The sequence below is a fragment of the Xyrauchen texanus genome, chromosome 39 (assembly GCF_025860055.1).
Source record: "Xyrauchen texanus isolate HMW12.3.18 chromosome 39, RBS_HiC_50CHRs, whole genome shotgun sequence".
NCBI classification, from domain to species: Eukaryota; Metazoa; Chordata; class Actinopteri; order Cypriniformes; family Catostomidae; genus Xyrauchen; species Xyrauchen texanus.
In genome coordinates, this window is record NC_068314.1 from 20,768,641 (window position 1) to 20,788,775 (window position 20,135).

The 20,135-nt window shown below is 38.2% G+C and overlaps 1 protein-coding gene across 1 annotated transcript in view; it reads left to right on the plus strand.

The window, feature by feature from the left end:
• Window positions 1-20,135, plus strand: part of LOC127632731 (copine-5) — a 179,940-nt gene that overhangs the window by 32,591 nt on the left and 127,214 nt on the right. Inside the window, exons 2-3 of the mRNA XM_052111475.1 lie at window positions 13,148-13,188; window positions 13,854-13,900. Coding sequence (XP_051967435.1) covers window positions 13,148-13,188; window positions 13,854-13,900 — 88 coding nt within the window. The remainder of the gene's footprint in view (window positions 1-13,147; window positions 13,189-13,853; window positions 13,901-20,135) is intronic.

Here is a 20,135-nt window from a genome sequence, read left to right on the forward strand (position 1 = left end):
GTGTGTAGACTTTTTAAACCACTGTATATATATATACACCCTTAAACTAATGCTTTTTTGAAGCACCTTTTGACCTTTTATTACCTTTAGCACCTTTAGCAACTTTTGATTTTATTACAGAACTAAGTCTTTTTGAGTAGGAGTCTATTAGCATGGCACATCTTGACGTGGCAATATTTGCCCACTCTTCTTTGCAAAAGTGCTCCAAATCTGTCAGATTGCGAGGAAATCTCCTGTGCACAGCCCTCTTCAGATCACACAACAGATGTTCAATTGGATTCAGGTCTGGGCCATTCCAAACCATTAATCTTCTTCTGGTGAAGCCATGCTTTATTGGATTTGGGTTGTTGTCGTGCTGAAAGGTGAACTTCCTCTTCATCTTCAGGTTTCTAAAGGACACCAGATGGTTTTGTGCCAAAATTGCCTGGTATTTGGAACTGTTCATTATTCCTTCCACCCTGACTAAGGCCCCGGTTCCAGCTGAAGAAAAATAGCCCCAAAGCATGATGCTGCCACCACCATGCTTCACTGTGGGTATGGTGTTCTTTGGGTGATGTGAAGTTTTGTTTTTGCGCCAAACATACCTTTTGGAATTATGGCCAAAAAGTTCAACCTTGGTTTCATCAAACCATAACACATTTTCCCACGTGCTTTTGGAAGACTTGATGTTTGTTTTTGCAAACTTTAGCCGGGCTTGGATGTTTTTCCCCTACCCCATAGCCCATTCTTATGAAGAATACGAGAGATTGTTGTCACATGTAACACACAGCCAGTACTTGCCAGAAATTCCTGCAGTTCCTTTAATGTTGCTGTAGGCCTCTTGGAAGCCTCCCTGACCAGTTTTCTTCTCGTCTTTTCATCAATTTTGGAGGGATGTCCAAAAGTCACTTTAAATGATGGCAGGTGTGTAATGACTTCTATTTAATGAGTTTGAATCTGATTGGTTAATTCTGAACACAGCCACATTCCGAGTTATAAAAGGGTGTGCACACGTATGCAACCAGGTTATTGTAAGGTTTTTAATTTTCATTTTTCCCCCACGAAGATTTCAGTTTGTTTTTCAATTGAATTGTTCACATTATTTGTCACATTAAAAGTGGAAAAAGTTCTGACATGATTTATCTTTGTCTCATTCTTTTACATCACAAAAACCTGGCATTTTAACAGGGGTGTGTAGACTTTTTATATCCACTGTGTGTATATATATATATATATATATATATATAGTATAACACATTACTGTTATAAAATTCATATAAAAAATGAATGTAACAATATTTATATCAGTTCATCTTTTCAGAGCAAAAATAAATATTTATTTAAAAAATTAACCTCTATTTATTTTAGTACTGTGGTTGAAACTTGAGTCAAGTCTTGCTTGTGACTTGAACATGTGTGACTTGCTCCCACCTCTGAAGAAATGTAATAACGTTGGTGATATTTGACCTCTGAGCAACCAGTTATAAAAGAGCAGGGAAGATGAATTTCCATATTTTAAATATAAGCACAAAGTGAATGAAAGAAGAACAAAACAAAAATAGTTGTACATTTCCTGATGGAAATTCCAGTGCTGTAGCAAAATTTCTGCAAAATGACATCATATAGTTCATTACATGAATAGCTGCAGTTCCAAGGTGAAATGTCCTCTGTGTGGCACTAAAAGCGAGTTAAATGTTCTTCCAAGCAGATGAGTTTTAAAGGTCAGTGCTCTATTCAGTTTTAAATAAAGACCTACCTCCCTACTCTAAACCTTAAACCTAACACTACAGTAATTGATAGGACCCTTTTTAAGAGCACTGGCATTAAGCTTAGCACTATACCATAAGTCATAAGCGAAAGTCAGTGGGCATGGCCATGAAATTTTGGTTTTTCGTGCAAAGTCTAGGTGCAAGTATGTTTGGCGAAATTGCAAGCGCAATCAGCAAATGGGCTGCAATTTAATTCAGAGGTTTTCTAAAGTTTTTATTCCACTGTCTGCATCCTATTATATGGTCCATTCCCTCGAGCACCAGCGATATAAACCAAGACAGCACATTCATAAGAAGTGGATCGTGTAAATGGACTGTGTAAAATGAATTAGAAGAATTTTAAATTACATTCTTTTGTGCATTAACTGCATCGTTGATGATTGCCCAGCATATTTCTATGACAGTGACACACTTCTTCATACGCATGGAAAATGTGATTCTGATCAGAATTTGGATATAGGCTCTGTTAAATTATAGAGAATGTAAGTATTATTAATAATTTTCATCTGACACAGAAATCATGGTTAGTATTAACAGTGATTGTATTGCATGCACTTCACTTCTACCAGTCGATATTGAAAAATTGTATTAATTAACATGAAAAAATTAAACCAACATTTTAAAATTGAAATTACATGAAAATAGAATCAAAATAACAATAATAATTGAAAAATAAACTATGACCTATAGATAGTTTAACACAAATCTCATAAGTATTTGTTTAAAAAAATGCCTCAACTGTGATTGTGAGGGACATTTGATGTTCTACTATATTTTCAAAGTTTAGACATGAACTTTATTACTACCTGCTTGTGAAATCTATAAACTGCAAATGCAGAAAATGAGTTTAAACTTCACGTCTTAGCACAACAACCTATTTCTTAGGAAAAGAGCAAATTGCGCTTTGCGCCACTTCATTACATACAATACACCCACAGTTTGCGTGCATCCACCCACAATACCACAAACACTCCCAACCACAAAAATTGCTCTTAGAATTAGCGCTCTTGTGAAAATTGGATAAGATGTTGCGTACGCTTTGTGCTCTCACAAAAATAGAGCCCGTTATGTCATAAAAAGCAAGTGTGAAATGTAAAACAAGTAAGAGTTTTAATGTTAATGTTCTTTGAGATTTAAATACACAAAACCAACATCCCTGCCCATTACATTAAACCTAAACCTAAGTGATAGTGCTATAAAAGCAAACGTGAGATGAAAAACACAATTGTTGATGCAACCACATCAATTTAATAAACTTCTAGGGCACACCAATATAAATATCTAAAACAAATTTAAAATAATGTACATTAACTTCAGGAGCGTTAACACGGTGTACGGCCGCCGTCCGCGAGGCGAGTGGTGATTGGACTCCCCAACCGCCTGAAGCGATGGAGCCGCTGCCAGGGGCGGAGGAGAGCCCGTCCATCCCCCAGAAACGTAGAGAGTCGAAAGAAGACTGCTGTCCGCGAGGGGATGATGGAAGTGTCTCCCCGACCGCCTGGAGCGGTAGGGCCACTGCCAGGGGCAGAGGAGTGTCCCCACGAGTCGCCGGGAATGCGGAGGGAGGTTCTGTCCGCCGGGGGTCGTGGGTCTGACTCCGGTCCGCCCGGGGAGGAGTGGCTGTCGTCCACCTGAGAGGGTGGAGGAGTGATCGAGGACCATGCGACGGTGTATCAGAGAACTGGCAAGTTTTTTTTTTCCATCTCTCTCTCTCACTGCCGCTCCACATTGGCCTTTTCCCTCTCTTTTAAATTTTACAGTGTTTTTATGGGGGTTACTACGATGTTACAGGAAGGACCCCCCCCCTATTTTAATGATTTCTGTTTCCCTTCCCTTGTCCCCTCCCTCATCCAGGTAGACGGGGATGACCTGCCGGCAGACGGGGCGGAAGACACCTCCCTCCCTAGGGAAAGGGGGTTGTACGTCATGCCGGGGGCTCCCCAGCCTGAGAGAACGAGGGAGGAATGTGGCAGGGCGGAGGGCGGGGCCGGGTCGTGATTATACACACCCGATCCCTTATCAGGCTAATCAAGCCTCCGAGAGGGATAAAGGCTGACTGCGGAGGCTTGTGAGGGAGATAGAGATAGTTTACGGGCATGTCCATTGTGTGTGTTTGTATCTTTTGTTTAAGTTTCTCATTAAACTATTTATATTGTCAAGCCGGTTCTCACCTCCTCCTTTCCCTTATGTTCCCTTTACAGTTGAATATAATATAAAAAAATTATATTTTAAAATATCTAAAAATCCTTAAGCAGAATATAACATATCTAGACTTCCTTTTAAGAGAATATTTTTTGAATAGAAGTATATTCTGTCTTTACTGCACTGGCAGTAGTATAAACAAGTGTGTATATACACAACATTACACATACATTTAAAGTACACTCACCTAAAGGATTATTAGGAACACCTGTTCAATTTCTCATTAATGCAATTATCTAATCAACCAATCACATGGCAGTTGCTTCAATGCATTTAGGGGTGTGGTCCTGGTCAAGACAATCTCCTGAACTCCAATCTGAATATCAGAATGGGAAAGAAATGTAATTTAAGCAATTTTGAGCGTGGCATGGTTGTTGGTGCCAGACGGGCCGGTCTGAGTATTTCACAATCTGCTCAGTTACTGGGATTTTCACGCACAACCATTTCTAGGGTTTACAAAGAATGGTGTGAAAAGGGAAAAACATCCAGTATGCGGCAGTCCTGTGGGCGAAAATGCCTTGTTGATGCTAGAGGTCAGAGGAGAATGGGCCGACTGATTCAAGCTGATAGAAGAGCAACTTTGCCTGAAATAACCACTCGTTACAACTGAGGTATGCAACAAAGCATTTGTGAAGCCACAACACGCACAACCTTGAGGCGGATGGGCTACAACAGCAGAAGACCCCACCGGGTACCACTCATCTCCACTACAAATAGGAAAAAGAGGCTACAATTTGCAAGAGCTCACCAAAATTGGACAGTTGAAGACTGGAAAAATGTTGCCTGGTCGGATGAGTCTCGATTTCTGTTGAGACATTCAGATGGTAGAGTCAGAATTTGGCGTAAACAGAATGAGAACATGGATCCATCATGCCTTGTTACCACTGTGCAGGCTGGTGGTGGTGGTGTAATGGTGTGGGAGATGTTTTCTTGGCACACTTTAGGCCCCTTAGTGCCAATTGGGCATCGTTTAAATGCCACGGCCTACCTGAGCATTGTTTCTGACCATGTCCTTCCCTTTATGGCCACCATGTACCCATCCTCTGATGGCTACTTCCAGCAGGATAATGCACCATGTCACAAAGCTCGAATCATTTCAAATTGGTTTCTTGAACATGACAATGAGTTCACTGTACTAAAATGGCCCCCACAGTCACCAGATCTCAACCCAATAGAGCATCTTTGGGATGTGGTGGAACGGGAGCTTCATGCCCTGGATGTGCATCCCACAAATCTCCATCAACTGCAAGATGCTATCCTATCAATATGGGCCAACATTTCTAAAGAATGCTTTCAGCACCTTGTTGAATCAATGCCACGTAGAATTAAGGCAGTTCTGAAGGCGAAAGGGGTCAAACACAGTATTAGTATGCTGTTCCTAATAATCCTTTAGGTGAGTGTATATTCAAAATATATTCTCTGAAACCAAGTCTAAATATCTGATATGTTGCTTCTAAAGTAAATGTTTCTTATTGGTCGTAAGTTCCATCCTTACAACATAGGTCAACGATTTAGTGGGTCCTGAAGCCATAGTTCCAATGATCATTCGCCAACAGCATCGCAAAGTTGTGTGGTTGGAACTACAGTGCTTTACCTGTGGTTAAAAGCATAGTTTGTTGTATGTTTGCTGTGTGGGAATCATTTCACTTCCCTGAGGTTTCTGTATCTTTCATTCAATGTATATATTTCATTCTGTCAAGACATCATTTACATGCACTTAAGAAAACCGCTTACTCTGGGTTTTTGCAGAAAGCAGCATTCTGAAACTTGATGCAAACGCTGTTTAAAGGGGTAATGTCATGCATTTTTTTCATCCTTGATGTTGACTTATAATGTTAGTAAAGTTTCATTTTTTGCAAAAAAAAACAAACTAAAAAAGTAGTAATAAATGACTTTTACATGACCTGTTTCTGACCTTCTGTCTGAAATGCTCTGTTTCTGTGTACTACTGCTTTAAGACATGCCCACTGTTATGATTGACTAACATCATTGCAGATAATCTGCCATAACATATGTGGAACTGTAACAAACAAACGAACAAACAAACTTTCCAAGAACGACATGTTTTAAATTTGTAAGCGATTTATGAAATCCACTAAAAGCACTTAGTCACGCAGTCATTGATATTTATGTCCTAATTTATGTGTAGCACAAAATCAAACTACAACAGCTGTTTGGCTGAAATAACAGTAGAAAACTGTTTCTCCTTTTATAGTAATCAGTCATACAAGATTTGGTGATAAAATAACACTTTTGTCCAGATGAGCTGTGAAAGGTTAATTAATGTACATCTAGCTGTAGAGTATTACAATGGACAGTCAGCCTGGAATTTTCCCTGTCTGATCTGCCGGCTTTAATATTCCTCCCGTGTCAGGAAATAAGGGATGTTCGCTGGGTGGGGAATCTCCCTCAAATTATTTCCTGTTCATCTGAGGGAGGGGGTCTCCCTTGATAAATTTGCCACAATTTCGGGAAAATGGGTGTCCCAATGGGTTTATTACGGCCAAAATATAGGACGTCAAGGCTAATATGAGACAGAAGAGAAAGCAAACAGCCTTTCTTCACTTTACTGAAGTCTTAACTTCATCATATACTTTACTTTTGTTTTTTTGTTATGGTCCATGCTATGCATTCGCCTACCCTATTTAAATAATTTAATCTCAAATCAGTATTTCTTGAGGAATTATGCGTTTCTTTGGTAAGTAACCATGTAATAAGCACAATTCGCTCCATGTTGGAGTCCTGAATATTGTTTATTTTGCAATAAAAGCTGCTGACTATAGATCATTTCATGCACCGTTCATCTGTTTAAGGAAGTAACATCTTCTGGTTAGTTATCAAACTCATGTAAAACAACTGTGGGAGGCGCTTCATTCATTGTAACTTTTACACGATTTACGATACTAAGGTTAACACGATTGTAATAGAATGTCATTATTAAAATGTGGGTCATGTTGTTTGGTGGTTGGATGCTCCCTGGGTGCCTGGAATTAATGGAAATTAAAATGCTTAGATTTCCAAAAGAGCAACCACAGATGGATACATGAAACACTGTAGTGAAGCGAGAAGGCTGGATATGTGCAGTAAGAACAACTGTAGCTTACATCTTATCTCTGGTAGGTGAATGATATTTTTGCCAACTTATAGGAATTTTCATAGGTAGAGTATAGCAGATCAGTAAGAGTATTTCTTTATGGGCTCTAATTGTGACTATATGTTGCCCCAGTATAATGACTGAAGCTGCGTAATTCATTTACATTTACATGTAGTCATTTAGCAGATGCTTTTTATCCAAAGTGACTAACAAATGAGGAACATAAGCAATTTGTCTCACAAAACTCAACAATATCATCAGTATCGCACTGCAACGTTCTAAGAGTAGCTCGAGTAGTACAAAAGCAACTGCAGAAGAAAGAGACACACAAAGAAAGTTTTTTTACAATAAAAAAAATAACATTAACTTGTCTGCAAGTTATGCACTAACAACGCTAACAGCTTCATTGATTATAATAGGAGTGATCCAATATGCCCGAACTTTCCGCTTAGGAAATATTTGTGAGCACCTAAACTACAATCCACTTTCATCTTCTCTCTCATGGAGACATGCTCGATATCAACAACACGTCTGGAGTTTCTTCAGGTAAACTTTTCATGTTCTTTGAGAAAATTTGTTGACTCAGAATGTTATTTAAAGGATCCAGAAATGACACAACATTATTTTCTGTTTAAGCTAGACACTAAGGCTGCGTTCACACCGCAGCTGAATGTGACCCTGATCTGATTTTCTGCTCAAATCTGATTTTTTTGTTTGGTTATTCATGTGACATTTTAAATGTAGCCCATATCTGACACTGTCCTGTCACATTGTCAGGTTGGGTTTTGTATGACGGGACCGTGACATCATCATCCCATGCCTTGTGTTTCGTGTACGTTCTTAGTGTGAGTGCACATGTCCGTTTGTGAGTTACCACTGTGCGCTCTTCGGTCAGTCTTGTTTTGTGTCCGGAGCATGGTATCTGGAACATGACTTCCTGTATGGTTTGGTTTCAGTTTGTGTCGAGATCCGGACACTCATGCTCCATGTTCTGTTAGTTTAGGTCTAATTGTGTTGTCGTTTTTCCCTCATGTGTTTCAGGTGCCACTGGCACATGGAATCAGCGTTTCCATGGGAACCCTGATTGTTTTCATGGGAACGCTGATCATGCTAACTTTCAGCTGGTGAGTGGCACCTGTCCCTTGTTTGTTCCTGCTTATTTTAATCCCCTTGTGTGTTGTGTTCTTTGCTAGATTAATGAATGTGTTTAGTGTTGAAGTGTTTTTGGTGTGAAGTAACTTTCCTCACACTCTCTGCCTAGTTGGTCCTGTCTCGTGTGTCTATTTGGTTGCCCATCTCTGCCCACATGTCGGTGAGTGTGGTTGCCTCCCAGTTTGCTGTACACTTGTTCTCTGCACTCACGAATCTTCAATGGAGGATTCCTCTCAAATCTCCTCCTGACTACCACGATGCACACATTCGCCTACGAACACACCATTCACGGATCTGCATCATGCATCCTTGAGCTTCTCCTCCTGCTACTGCAGCCGGTGCTGGGTTCTCCATTCTTTGCCAGCATATTTTAAGCTGCTATTTATTGTTAATAAATACTTTGAACTGATCCTCTGCTATTGGGTCTCTTTGTCTCGCTCTGTGACAGTATCAGACACTGGTCTGAACAGCCTACAATCCTAAACTGACCCGCATGGGTTTAGCACTCCTTGGGCATGTGTATAACCAACTCAGGGAAGTTAATCATTATAGTAAGAATAATTAATTACATTATAATTAAAAATGTAATTATCAGTTTTTAAGATAGTGTGGAGGTGAGGGTGTGGTCCAGTGCCCGTCTGGGGAGTGGTAAGGACATCCACCTGAGATGAATTGTGACTAATCACTGTCTCTATGTTCACAGTGAGAGTATGGGAAGATTAAAGACAGCCAGTCCACAGGAAGAGAGGCTGATGCACACACAAAGAGACTGTGTGGCTATTAACTGAGTGCTGTTTTATGCTGGCTGAAAAGCTGTATTTTGTGTTGTTATTATTGAAAAGCTGAACCTTGTTTCAATTTGCGCTGGAAACAGATAGCTGTTTATTTGAATAAAATCGGACTCTCTTGGAATGTGGAATCCGGCTGCCGCTTCATCCTTTGTCTGCCCAACAACAAACCTTTTGTTACACTTTTGTTACACTTGTGTTGTACCAATGTACTGGTGGTACACTGATGTACAACATATGTTGTAGAGGTGTGAACTATTAAATGAGCCCCTTTTCTAATTTCACAATGAGTCGTTTTTGCAGAATGGAAATAATAGATGCTCTTTTTGGACTGGAGAGGAAGCTTTGAGTACTGTTTCTAAGAACATCAATGGCTGTTTAGAGAAAGCACTTTAATGCACAGATTCTGTCAGACAACAGGGTTTAAATGTCCATATTAACGCACAAGTGGTGTTCTTATAGGTTTTTGAAGAATGCATATGTGCGTATATGTTCAAGTGTCTGATGTAGAGGGAAACCCGACTATTGCAGCACAATGGTTCTGACGCTTTACACAATGCAGAGTTACACTGGGCATGCTGCTTTTGTGTCTTCAGCAGCTTTTGAGCATTAAACGGCTTTCTGATGTATGTGTAAATTAGCTATTATAATTAGAAATATTCACAAATTATTACTCCACCCCCTGAGTAAAGTAATTATTGACAGTTCTATATTGTTGTACCAATGTGGTTCAAATAACAGATGTGCGGCATAGTTACTATGGTTTTGGGAAACTGTCATGACTAGCTAGTTAATTTCTCTTGAGGGAAAGTCACCCCTGAGTGCTTGCAAGGCGTGGCATGAGTTTGGGGTGGGGCTAACACTTTTGAAGCGTTATTTTTTCAATTTTGCTTGATGCTGCTAGTGGCACAGAAATTATACTCTGAATAGTCATAAAAACAAAACAAAAATAGACACACCTAAGACTATATACTTATAAATTATATACAAATTGCAGAAATTGCAGAGGTTTAATAGTGTTATTACTAATACTGTTAGAACTAATACTGCGCAGTCTGACAAGTGCTGTAAATAATGAAACGAAGAAGCAGAAAATGAACAATTAAGACAAGAATACGAAGAAAGAGCACAAATAAAGGCACATATTTTCTGCTCTGTCTGTTATCATAACCATTTCCTTTATTTCTGCTGTCTCGGTCCAACATGGTAATTTTCATCTGCAGTTGGTATAAGCACAGCTGATTAAGGCAGATGAAAGAATTATGAGTGGCGAGATTCCTGTAGACTCACAGATGAGGTGAAGCACAAGAATGAATGATGTACGGTGAGGGCATTTCGAGATGGATGCCTTGCGAGTCTCACTGATGAGAACCTGTAATCACAGCTGCTTTGTTAGGGATATGAAAACCACACATTTCCTTTTGATCACCGCTACACTGCCTGGGTCCATCTGATTTTGTCTGTGTGGGTGTGTGTTCTCTCATAATAGAAATGCCATCTCTGATTTAGATTTTGACAGTTGTGCCACTGGGAATGAGGCAGACCCATAATCTTGTAGTTTGTATTAACAGAAGTGAAACACCAATGTTGGAATCAATATCTGCATTCAGCGTTTATTTCAGCAGATCAAGTTTTTTCATATCTGGAGAGCACCAAACCTGTATACCTTAAAGTTTTGTCAATTTTAAAATGCACTACAAGGCCAAAGTATACGGACAACCCTTTGTTATTAACGGCATGGCTAGCCCCTTAAAGGGATAGTTCACCCAAAAATGAAAATTCTTTTATCACTTACTCCCTCCCCCTCATGTCATCCCAGATGTGTTTGACTTTCTTTCTTCTGCAGAAAACAAATAAAGATTTTCAGAAAACTATTTCAGCTCTGTAGGTCCAGATTAAAGTGAATTGTTGCCAGAACTCTGAAGGTCCAAATACCACAAAGGCATCATAAATGTAATCCACAAGACTCCAGTGGTTTTATCAATGTCTTCTGAAGTGATCAAGTCAGTTTTGGGTTAGAACAGATCAAAATGTAATTACATTTTTACTATACATTTTGACAGCAGTCTCCTTAGTGATTATGACTTCAAGCTTGATTGCACTTCCTATAGCACCATCTAGCGCTCTATGCATGCGTCAAGCACTATGAAGTGTAATCGAGTTTGAAATCATGATCATGCCTAGAGACTGCAATGGCAAGATTAACTGTGAAAAGGAGGTTACAATTTGGTCTGTGCTTACACAAAACCAATGGGATTGTTTCAGAAGATATTGATAAAACCACTGGAGTCATATAATAATTGATCTATTGTCACACATTATACATAAATGTTTTGCATATATACAGTGAATTTTTTTTTTCACATATCCCTGCTAAGCTGTGCAGGGTCAGCCATGATAAGGCGTGTTGGGGCTTGAAACCCTGACCTTGTGGTCAGTAACCCAGAGCCTTAACTGCTGAGCCACCATGGATTACTTTTGATGCCTTTATGTGATATTTGGACCTCCTCCAGTTTTAGCCACTATTCACCAGTATTGTGTGGACCTCCTAAGCTGAAATATTCCCCTAAAATTCTTAATTTGAGTTCAGCAGAAGAAAGTCATGCACATCTGGGATGACATGAGGGTGAGTTAAAGATTAGGGAATTAACATTTTTGTGTGAACTATTCCTTTAATTCCATTAACGACTATTTTCCAGGCCCCATCACCCAATATCAGGGTATGACCTCACTGATGCTCTTGTGTCTAAATGGCAGCAAATCCTCAGCCATTTTCCAACATATAGTGTGGAAGCTGATAGGGAAACCACCTATTAATTCCCATTTAAATAATTTAAAACAATGAAAACCATCTTTGTGTGGGGCCAGTGTAACCTTCCAGCTAGCATGATGTTAGTGTCATAATACAATGAGATATTTGAACTAACAGAATAAAGTCATGAACATGCAATTAAGACATGAATGAAGATAATGTATCTGTTGCAAATGCATGTTTTCTATAAAGTGCATTTTGTAACCTGCACTCTGACTTAGATATACTGTAACACCTCAGCAACACAGAAATGTGTTGCCTGACTACCGTTATTATCGGCTAAAATTATCCTCATGTAGGATGTACACCAAGATCTGTTGCATTTAGAAATAGAAACAACAATCTGTTGCTCCAAACGTCTCATGAAACACCATATTATATACTTAACACATTTATACCAAAGATTGCTTGACTGGTGACTAGAGTGTAGGAGTGAAAGTATACAATATCTGGATGAATTAATATTTTATTGAATAAGAGCATCTGTTGAGAAGAAAATCTCTTTGTTATGGCCTGGCCGAACGATGGTACAGTATACTGTGGTTCTGAATGATTACTAAATGTATGTACCATGGTATTTATATGATACACTTGGTTACTTTAAAGAATAGCATGGCACTGTCATGTAAACTTCAGCTCTAATGGGTTTTTCACACTTCAAATTACAAATCCAGGGTTAGGTTCAATCCTGGGTTAATGTAATCCTATATTATCTTGTTTGGTACCTTTAAACAAACATGAAGCACAACTCAACAGAATGGATGTTTAAACATTAGTGTTGATTCACCCATTGTAAAAATGTGCCTGGCAGGCAGCAGATGCCATAACCACACCTTCACCCTAATCAGAACCTATAATGCTGAGTAGCCTGCCAGGAACAACCAAGGACACCTTTCTCCCATCAACAAGACATTTCAGTCCACAGATCTGCTGCTCACTGGACGTTTTTTTGTTTTTGGCAACATTCAGTGTAAATTCTAGAGACTGTTGTGCGTGAAAATTCCAGGAGATCAGCATTTACAAAAATATTCAAAATAAATGAGGGTTAAAAGTGGTGCTAACCTCCATTCAAGTGTGAACAGTGTTAACATAGAATTAAAAGTGGCCTTAAAAAAAAAAAAGATGTTAAACATAGTGTGAAAATCACCCTAGTGTTGTGACGGACCCTACGGCAAACATGCTATGTTGAACATTTATCCTGAAATCTCTTTTTTTGTGGAATTCTTAACAGCCAGTTTTATGAATTTGTCAAAAGGCCTCTTCAGTAAAGCAGCAAATGTCAATGTGTCACTGATAGCTCTAATCGTGCTGTCAAAATTATACTAATCTTATTTTTTTTCTTTCTCCCCAGGAATCTTTTAGACAGAGACACGTTCTCCAAATCCGATCCATGTGAGTACAGCCAATGAAGATGAAACTAAGCTTTGCGTCTCTTCATTTTCCACTCTTTCTGCATTAATTAGCAACCCCCACTCATTTTCTCCCTTTTGTCTTTCTCCTTTCATCAAACATCAGTGTGATTCTGATGAGATCTTCTCATCTGCATCTGTGTGTCTCCAAAGATCTTAAATGAAACATGAACTCAAATGCGCAATAGTTTCAAAGAGAACCTTTGAAAACAACAGAGACTTAAACAAATAGAGATGGAGAAAAGGGAGAGAGGATGAATTAGTGGGCAAATACCCATCACTGAGTTATTGTCTAAGACATATGGTCTTGTCAAGCTCAGTAACTTAAAATGAATAAAATGTTACTGATTATTTACATAAGAAAATTAGCCATTGCTCAAACTAATTACACAAAACATCACAGAGTTCATCAACTTCATTATTTACTAATGTTTGTGTTGTTTTCCCCCATTGCTTTTAGTTAAAACGATATATCAATAAACTAACAACATAGATATAATAATAATAGTAATAATAATAATCATTTAAAAAAATGTCAAATGTAATTTGTTTGTGTGTGTGTGTGTGTGTGTGTGTGTGTGTGTGTTTTATGTACTTCAACATAATGCCACTTATTTTTACTAATTATTATTTTTGTCCTTCTCACAGTGTGTGTTTTGTACACCCAAGGAGTGGAGACCAAGCAATGGAGAGAGGTAAGCTAACACAATCTTTGCTGTGCTTTGTTTTTCATTGTGGTGACTTTCCTTTGACTTCTATTATTTGTATAATAGGCTAATTATATTTTCTATCCTCAACACTACCCCAAACCTTACCCTCGCAGAAACCTTTATTTTGGATGTTTCAGGTTTTACTATCCTTGTGGGGACATATATGGTCCCCTCAATGTAGGTGAAACCTGAGCCACACATACTTTGCGTATTGCTGTAGTTTGATCTCTGGTGTTGTCCAATCACGTGTGTCTGCTGGTGCTTCTTCGTTCTTCCTCTTGTTTTTCACCATCAAACAATTTCTTATCACTAACAAGCAACACTCAGCTCCTTTGCAACCGCTTTCTGTTCTGTCTCCACACATTGCACGAGTGTTATTTCTTAGCGAGTGGTGTTGTTATAACAATGTCATTTTCCACACTTTCCAATTTAAGGTAATGAATCAGAAGAGGATTGTCTTGCTGGGTGCTGCTGTATTTTGCTTTTGTGTTTTGAACACTGCATTTCTTAAAATAAGCTTGCACTTTTATTGGTGATCTGGAAAATGTTTTTCGGCATTTTACCTTCTGAATGCCTTTATGAGGACAATCCACATGAGTTGAAAGGATAGAAGACCAATACGTAAATATTATTTGCAAGAGCATATTTTTTTTAATTAAGTGCAATGAGCAAATTGTAGTGCCAATGTAATTTTCCCAAGAACAGCTAATTGGCTAATGCTGTGCCAATTAGATACTGTCCTGACAGGGAAATGATTCGTGGCCAACCCACCGGCCCGCTCGGTTCCCCTAATGGCCAGTCCGTCCCTGATCGGCCCCAAAGTGCGTCAGCCCACTGGGAAAATGCCCGGTATGCCAGATTACCAGTCCAGCCTTGCATGAGTCACAGTGAAAACAGTCATCAACAAATGGAGAAAGTATGGCACAACAGTGACATTATCTAGAACAGGTTGACCCTCCAAAATTGTTGTGAATACAAAGACAAAACTGAGGCTGTCAAGAGGCCTACAGCAGCATTAAAGGAGCTACAGCTCTTTCTGGCAAGTACTGATTGCTCCCTACTTGTGACAACTATCTCCCGTATTCATAATATGTCTGGGCTATGGGGCAGGGTGGCAAGACCAAGCCTTTTCTGACGAAATAAAAAAACAAAACATCCAAGCCCAGCGAAAACCTATATCCAGAAAAATGTGTTTTAACTTTTTGACCAAAATTGTAAAAGGTATGTTTGGCGCAAAAACAACACAGCACATCAGCAAAACCCAACAAAACACCATACCCACGGTGAAGCATGGTTGTGGCAGCATCATGCTTTGGGGCTGCTTTTCTTCAGCTGGAACTGGGGCTTTATTGAATGTGGAGGGAATCATGAATAGCTCCAAGAACCAGTCAATTTTGGCACAGAAACTTCTGGCGTCTGCTAGAAAGCTGAAAATGAAGAGATCTTTAACCCTTGAGTATGACGATGATCCAAAGCACACATCCAAATCAACAAAAGAATGGCTTCAGCAAAAAAAGTTGAATGTTTTGGAATGGCCCAGCCAGAGCCCAGACCTGAATCCTATAGAAAATCTGTGGGAGTTACCTGAAGAGGGCCGTACACTGGAAATGCCCTTGACAGATCTGGACTAAATTCCTTGTTAAATATAAACAGTAATAAAAACAAAGGGTGCTTCAACTAAGTATTCAGGGATTTGCACACTTATGCAGTTAGTTTATTCAAGTTTTTTATTTTTATTTTATTTTTTCTCTGAAACGTGTCACTTTGGTTTTCAGTGGCATTGCATTGGTTGTAATATTTACATTAAAGGTGCAAAAATTCTGATATGATTTATCTTTGTTTAATACTGTATCTTACATCACAAAAACCTACTGTTTTAACAGGGGTGTGTATACTTTTTATATCCACTGTATATAACAGGACACAGACAGTGCAAATACCAGAGAAGAACCTCAGAATTAGATTGCACTTGACACAGCCCGTTAGTGCTTTGCATGCACAATATCTCCAAACTCACTTGTGCCTAGACTAAGTGCATGCTTGCATGAAAATACCTAAACTTCATTGCCTTGCACATTGACTTTGTGCATATGACTTAAAGCATATGGCTGTGCTTAGCCATAACACTTTTAAAATAGGGCCACATGTACTTTTGTGTTCCATGGAAGAAAGAAAGTCATGTAGGTTTGGAACGACATGAGGGTGAGCATTTTTAGGTGAACTATTCCTTTAAATGCAACCAGAAGTGACTCGTTTTGCCACGTGAAATGCTAATTTGAGATGAAACTAAAACAAAATATCACAGAATGTCATATATACACATAAACATCTTATCTTAAATTAAAGACGAATAAGACTTTTTTCATCCAGCAACAGAAGCTTTTGCCCTTTACACTGACTTTTATTAAACTGAAAGCTGGGTCAGACTCATACACCTGCAGAATATTTGAAGATCTTTGTGTAGGTGAAGACTGCTTGCCACAGCATTAACTCCTGTTATTTTTCATATTTCTCCATTCCATTTTTATAAGCAGTCTGCTCTGATTTGATGTGAATAACAGGAGAGACTTGCTATTAATGAAGTCAGATGATCTGAATGATTTGTTATACCTATTGTTTGTGATTTTAGTTTTTTGTTGAGGAGCTTTTGTGTGTTGCTTTGAGAATATTATCTGAACCACATATCGCTTGCAGGAATTGTTCACCCAAATATTCATATTCTGTCATCATTTACTCACACTCATGCCATTATAAGCCTGTACAGTATTACTTTCTTTCGTTTTTTTAGAATATTCTGGCTGCTCTTTTCCATGTGATGAAAGTGAAAGGGAACTGGCGGTCTCAAGCTACAAAATAACAATAAAGAAACCCTCTTAAAAGTATTTCATACAACTCTTGTACTATACGCCATTGAGGCCAAATGGCATTGGCATGCTTCATGACCAATGTGTTCACTTCAATGGTGCCATATTTGATTTGTGAGCAACAGCAAAGTTGAATATTTACATTTTGATCTATTTGTCATACATACCTAAATCCCCATACAATATGAGGGAAACAATCTGATCAGTCTGCCAATGTTCTTATTTTAAAGTTCATCTACCAGTCTGATAAAGCGTCACTTTTGGTCTTTAACGCTAAATACAAATATAAATATACAAAATACAAACACACACACTTTCACTCAGAACAGCAAGGTATGATTTGTGCTGGTTCTGTTCACTATTACTGTGTATCTCTTGGTGTGCTACACACATGTGCAGTTGTGCTCGACAGATCTGACAAGCATGATCTTTTCTTCAAATTGCTGTGAGGGGCTTGACTCTTTTCACGCATTAAAAAGGGTTTGGGGGATTTTTTTTTTTTATTGTATAGGCTCCAGCACTTTCATTAAATACTATCCACTGTCAATTAAATCTCTGAACTAGAGCCTTTCTGACAGAACCGTCAGCCCAGAATGTTACGTTTTTGAAGTATATTTGCTCTGTGAATGCTTCTTTATCAACACTATTGTTAATTTATGCTAATTTCATATAGGCCTAAATAGGCTGAAATGAACCATTCTTTTAATTAGATAACCCAGACTGTTTATGAATGTATTGTTTAGTTGAGGGACATTGGAACAATCTGAAAAGTGTGTGTGTGTTATGGGGAGATGGGGACATTATAAACCTTATCAGCTTGGCTCATGAGTATTAATTAAGTGTCATAACGGTTGCCCTGTAGTCCTTACTGATTAGCTGAACGCTAAGTGTGTTCTAACAGTAGAGTACCAATTGCACATTGATTCTTTTCAAGGTGAAATTTATCTTGCAATGCTTCAAAATCATCAGCACGATCAAGTCAAAAACAGTTTGCCATATTCTCTCAACAAACGTTTAATTATAATTCGAAGCTGTCAGTCCAGACAAGGTTCTTGCAAATCTAGCGTTTGATTACTTACATGCAAATACTTTTTAGTTTTTCCTGTGCAAAATGAAACATATAACTTTATTATAAGGCCTACAGAGTGGCCTGCCATCTTGCTATTTCAGAGGGATTATAGCAGTTGCACACTTTACTAATTATCTATATAGCTTTATATAGCTTTTAGCTTGTTGATTTAAAATTAACAGAGCAGTTTAATGATTCGTTTCAACCAACACAACAGCAAACTACTTGCTTTTTAATTAAGTTCATTCATTAGATGGTTGACAGCTCTTTGTGGATGCTGCAATTAAAGCTGGTAACTCTTGCGTAAGTAAAGTGAATGCTTCACTTTGACAAGGTTTTGCAGTTGGCTTGAACGCTAGAATGTATTAAAATTACAAATTTATTTAAACAGTCTTGTTGGTTGTATGTCATTTCTGAGCAGAACATTTACTCTTATTACTCTTGGTTTTAGCAGACTTAGACTTTTAAAAACAGAGAGAGTTGAAAACATGAAAATGTAATATGATCTATTATAATTAATGCATTTCTAATTCTTATAATGTATATTTATATTTTACAATATAATAAATGTATAATTTATAAAAAATGTTTTAAAGAGGTTGCAACGCATATTATCTTGGATAACATGTAATAAGCCTGTTATAACATTTTTGTGTTAACATAGACCATGAATTACTCTAGATATTGCCGAAGTGCTCTGACCAAAGGTGATAACTTCAAGAAGTCCCCTCTGTGTAAACTGTGAAAAACAGTATGCTTGAAAAAGTCTATGTTTGCTGGCATTTTATTATCTTATGTAAACTCTTTGTGACACTGAATAATTTATGGCCAAATGATATTGCATGAACAGTCAACAACCCCGTAAGCGGGGAAAACAATATGTCACTTGTACTACGTTTCAGTGTCAAAAGGTGGACACAATTTGCTTATAGCACATTTAGCCTTAGAAGGAGGGGAGGGGACCTGTCCAATTATTTTGTCCTTTTTTAAAGGGGAAAAGGGGTTAATGATGGAGTGGTGTGCCCATAGCTGGGCTTTGGAGGGATATTGCACAGCATTTGGCCAAAGCCCCGCCTTATTAAGCAGACAATTGTCGCCAGTCTTCAAAGCTCTCAGGTTGATGGCCACACTGCTGTAATTAATGCTGGCAACAGTGACTTGTAGTTCCGCTGAAACTCTCCCTTCACTGCACAAGAGTGCACACCTCAGCAGACCAACCCTTTTGCTTTAGATGAGTCTCGGGAGGATAGTACGTTGTTAGAGAAGAAAATAAATGAGGAGGAGAGAGTAGATTTGTTCCCTCGTTTTGTTCCAATCCCTGATGTTTAGGGTTTGAGTAAAGGGTTAAATGTTTAATTTGGTTTATGGGATTAAAAATCATAAAATAATTGTTCATTGGTTCGTTTATTTTTCTCAATGGGAATTAAAGTCAACTCGTACCATTTTTACGATTTCTTCATCTTTTACCAAAATGATCACACAGGAAGTTGGCATGTTGCAACTAAATGTACCCTGACACCGACATCCTTCTGAGTTACTGACAAGCACCAGCTCTCTCATCAAACATGTTTGCTACAGTTCAAATATGTTCACCTTGTTCTGTGGTACAACTGATGATGTCATAGACCTTGGTTTGGGTACCATGTTGAAACCAGGAAATGATCACTTTCACATAATCAATGACGAGCACCATTCAGATGTTCCATTTTCCCTCTAAAATGACATTTTTCTCCACTAATGGTAAGGTTTAAGGTTGGGGTTTGGGGGTAGAGTTAATAAAATATTGATTCTTCGTCATTGTATTGCATTATTTACAACTAAATACAAAAAGCTTTTAGTATCCCTCTGTGGACTTTTCACATGGGAAACTGGAGCTCATATTTGTCCATAAGTTCAATACTATTTCCTGCTTCAGCTGCTGAGGGCAATGGTTTTAATTTTGGTAAACAAAGTGAGATACGTTTACTCATACTTCTCATTAGGCCGGGATGGACTACACAGGCTGTTTCATTGGTACACCTTAATTTATAAAGCATTAATTGGTTTGTTGTCTTATCTTAGAACAATATTTGTTCTAAATATTATGTGTTAATATTTAAATTATATATATATATATATGTATGTGTGTATATATATATTGAGACTGACTGCAGTTGGGAAGCTCAATTATTCAACCCTGTTAGCCTATTACCGTTCAAGCCACTTATTGTAAAATAAAACAAAAATTATCAAGAAACATTTTTCTTTAATTCATGAGAAATATAAATGTATCAATCATTTAAATTCA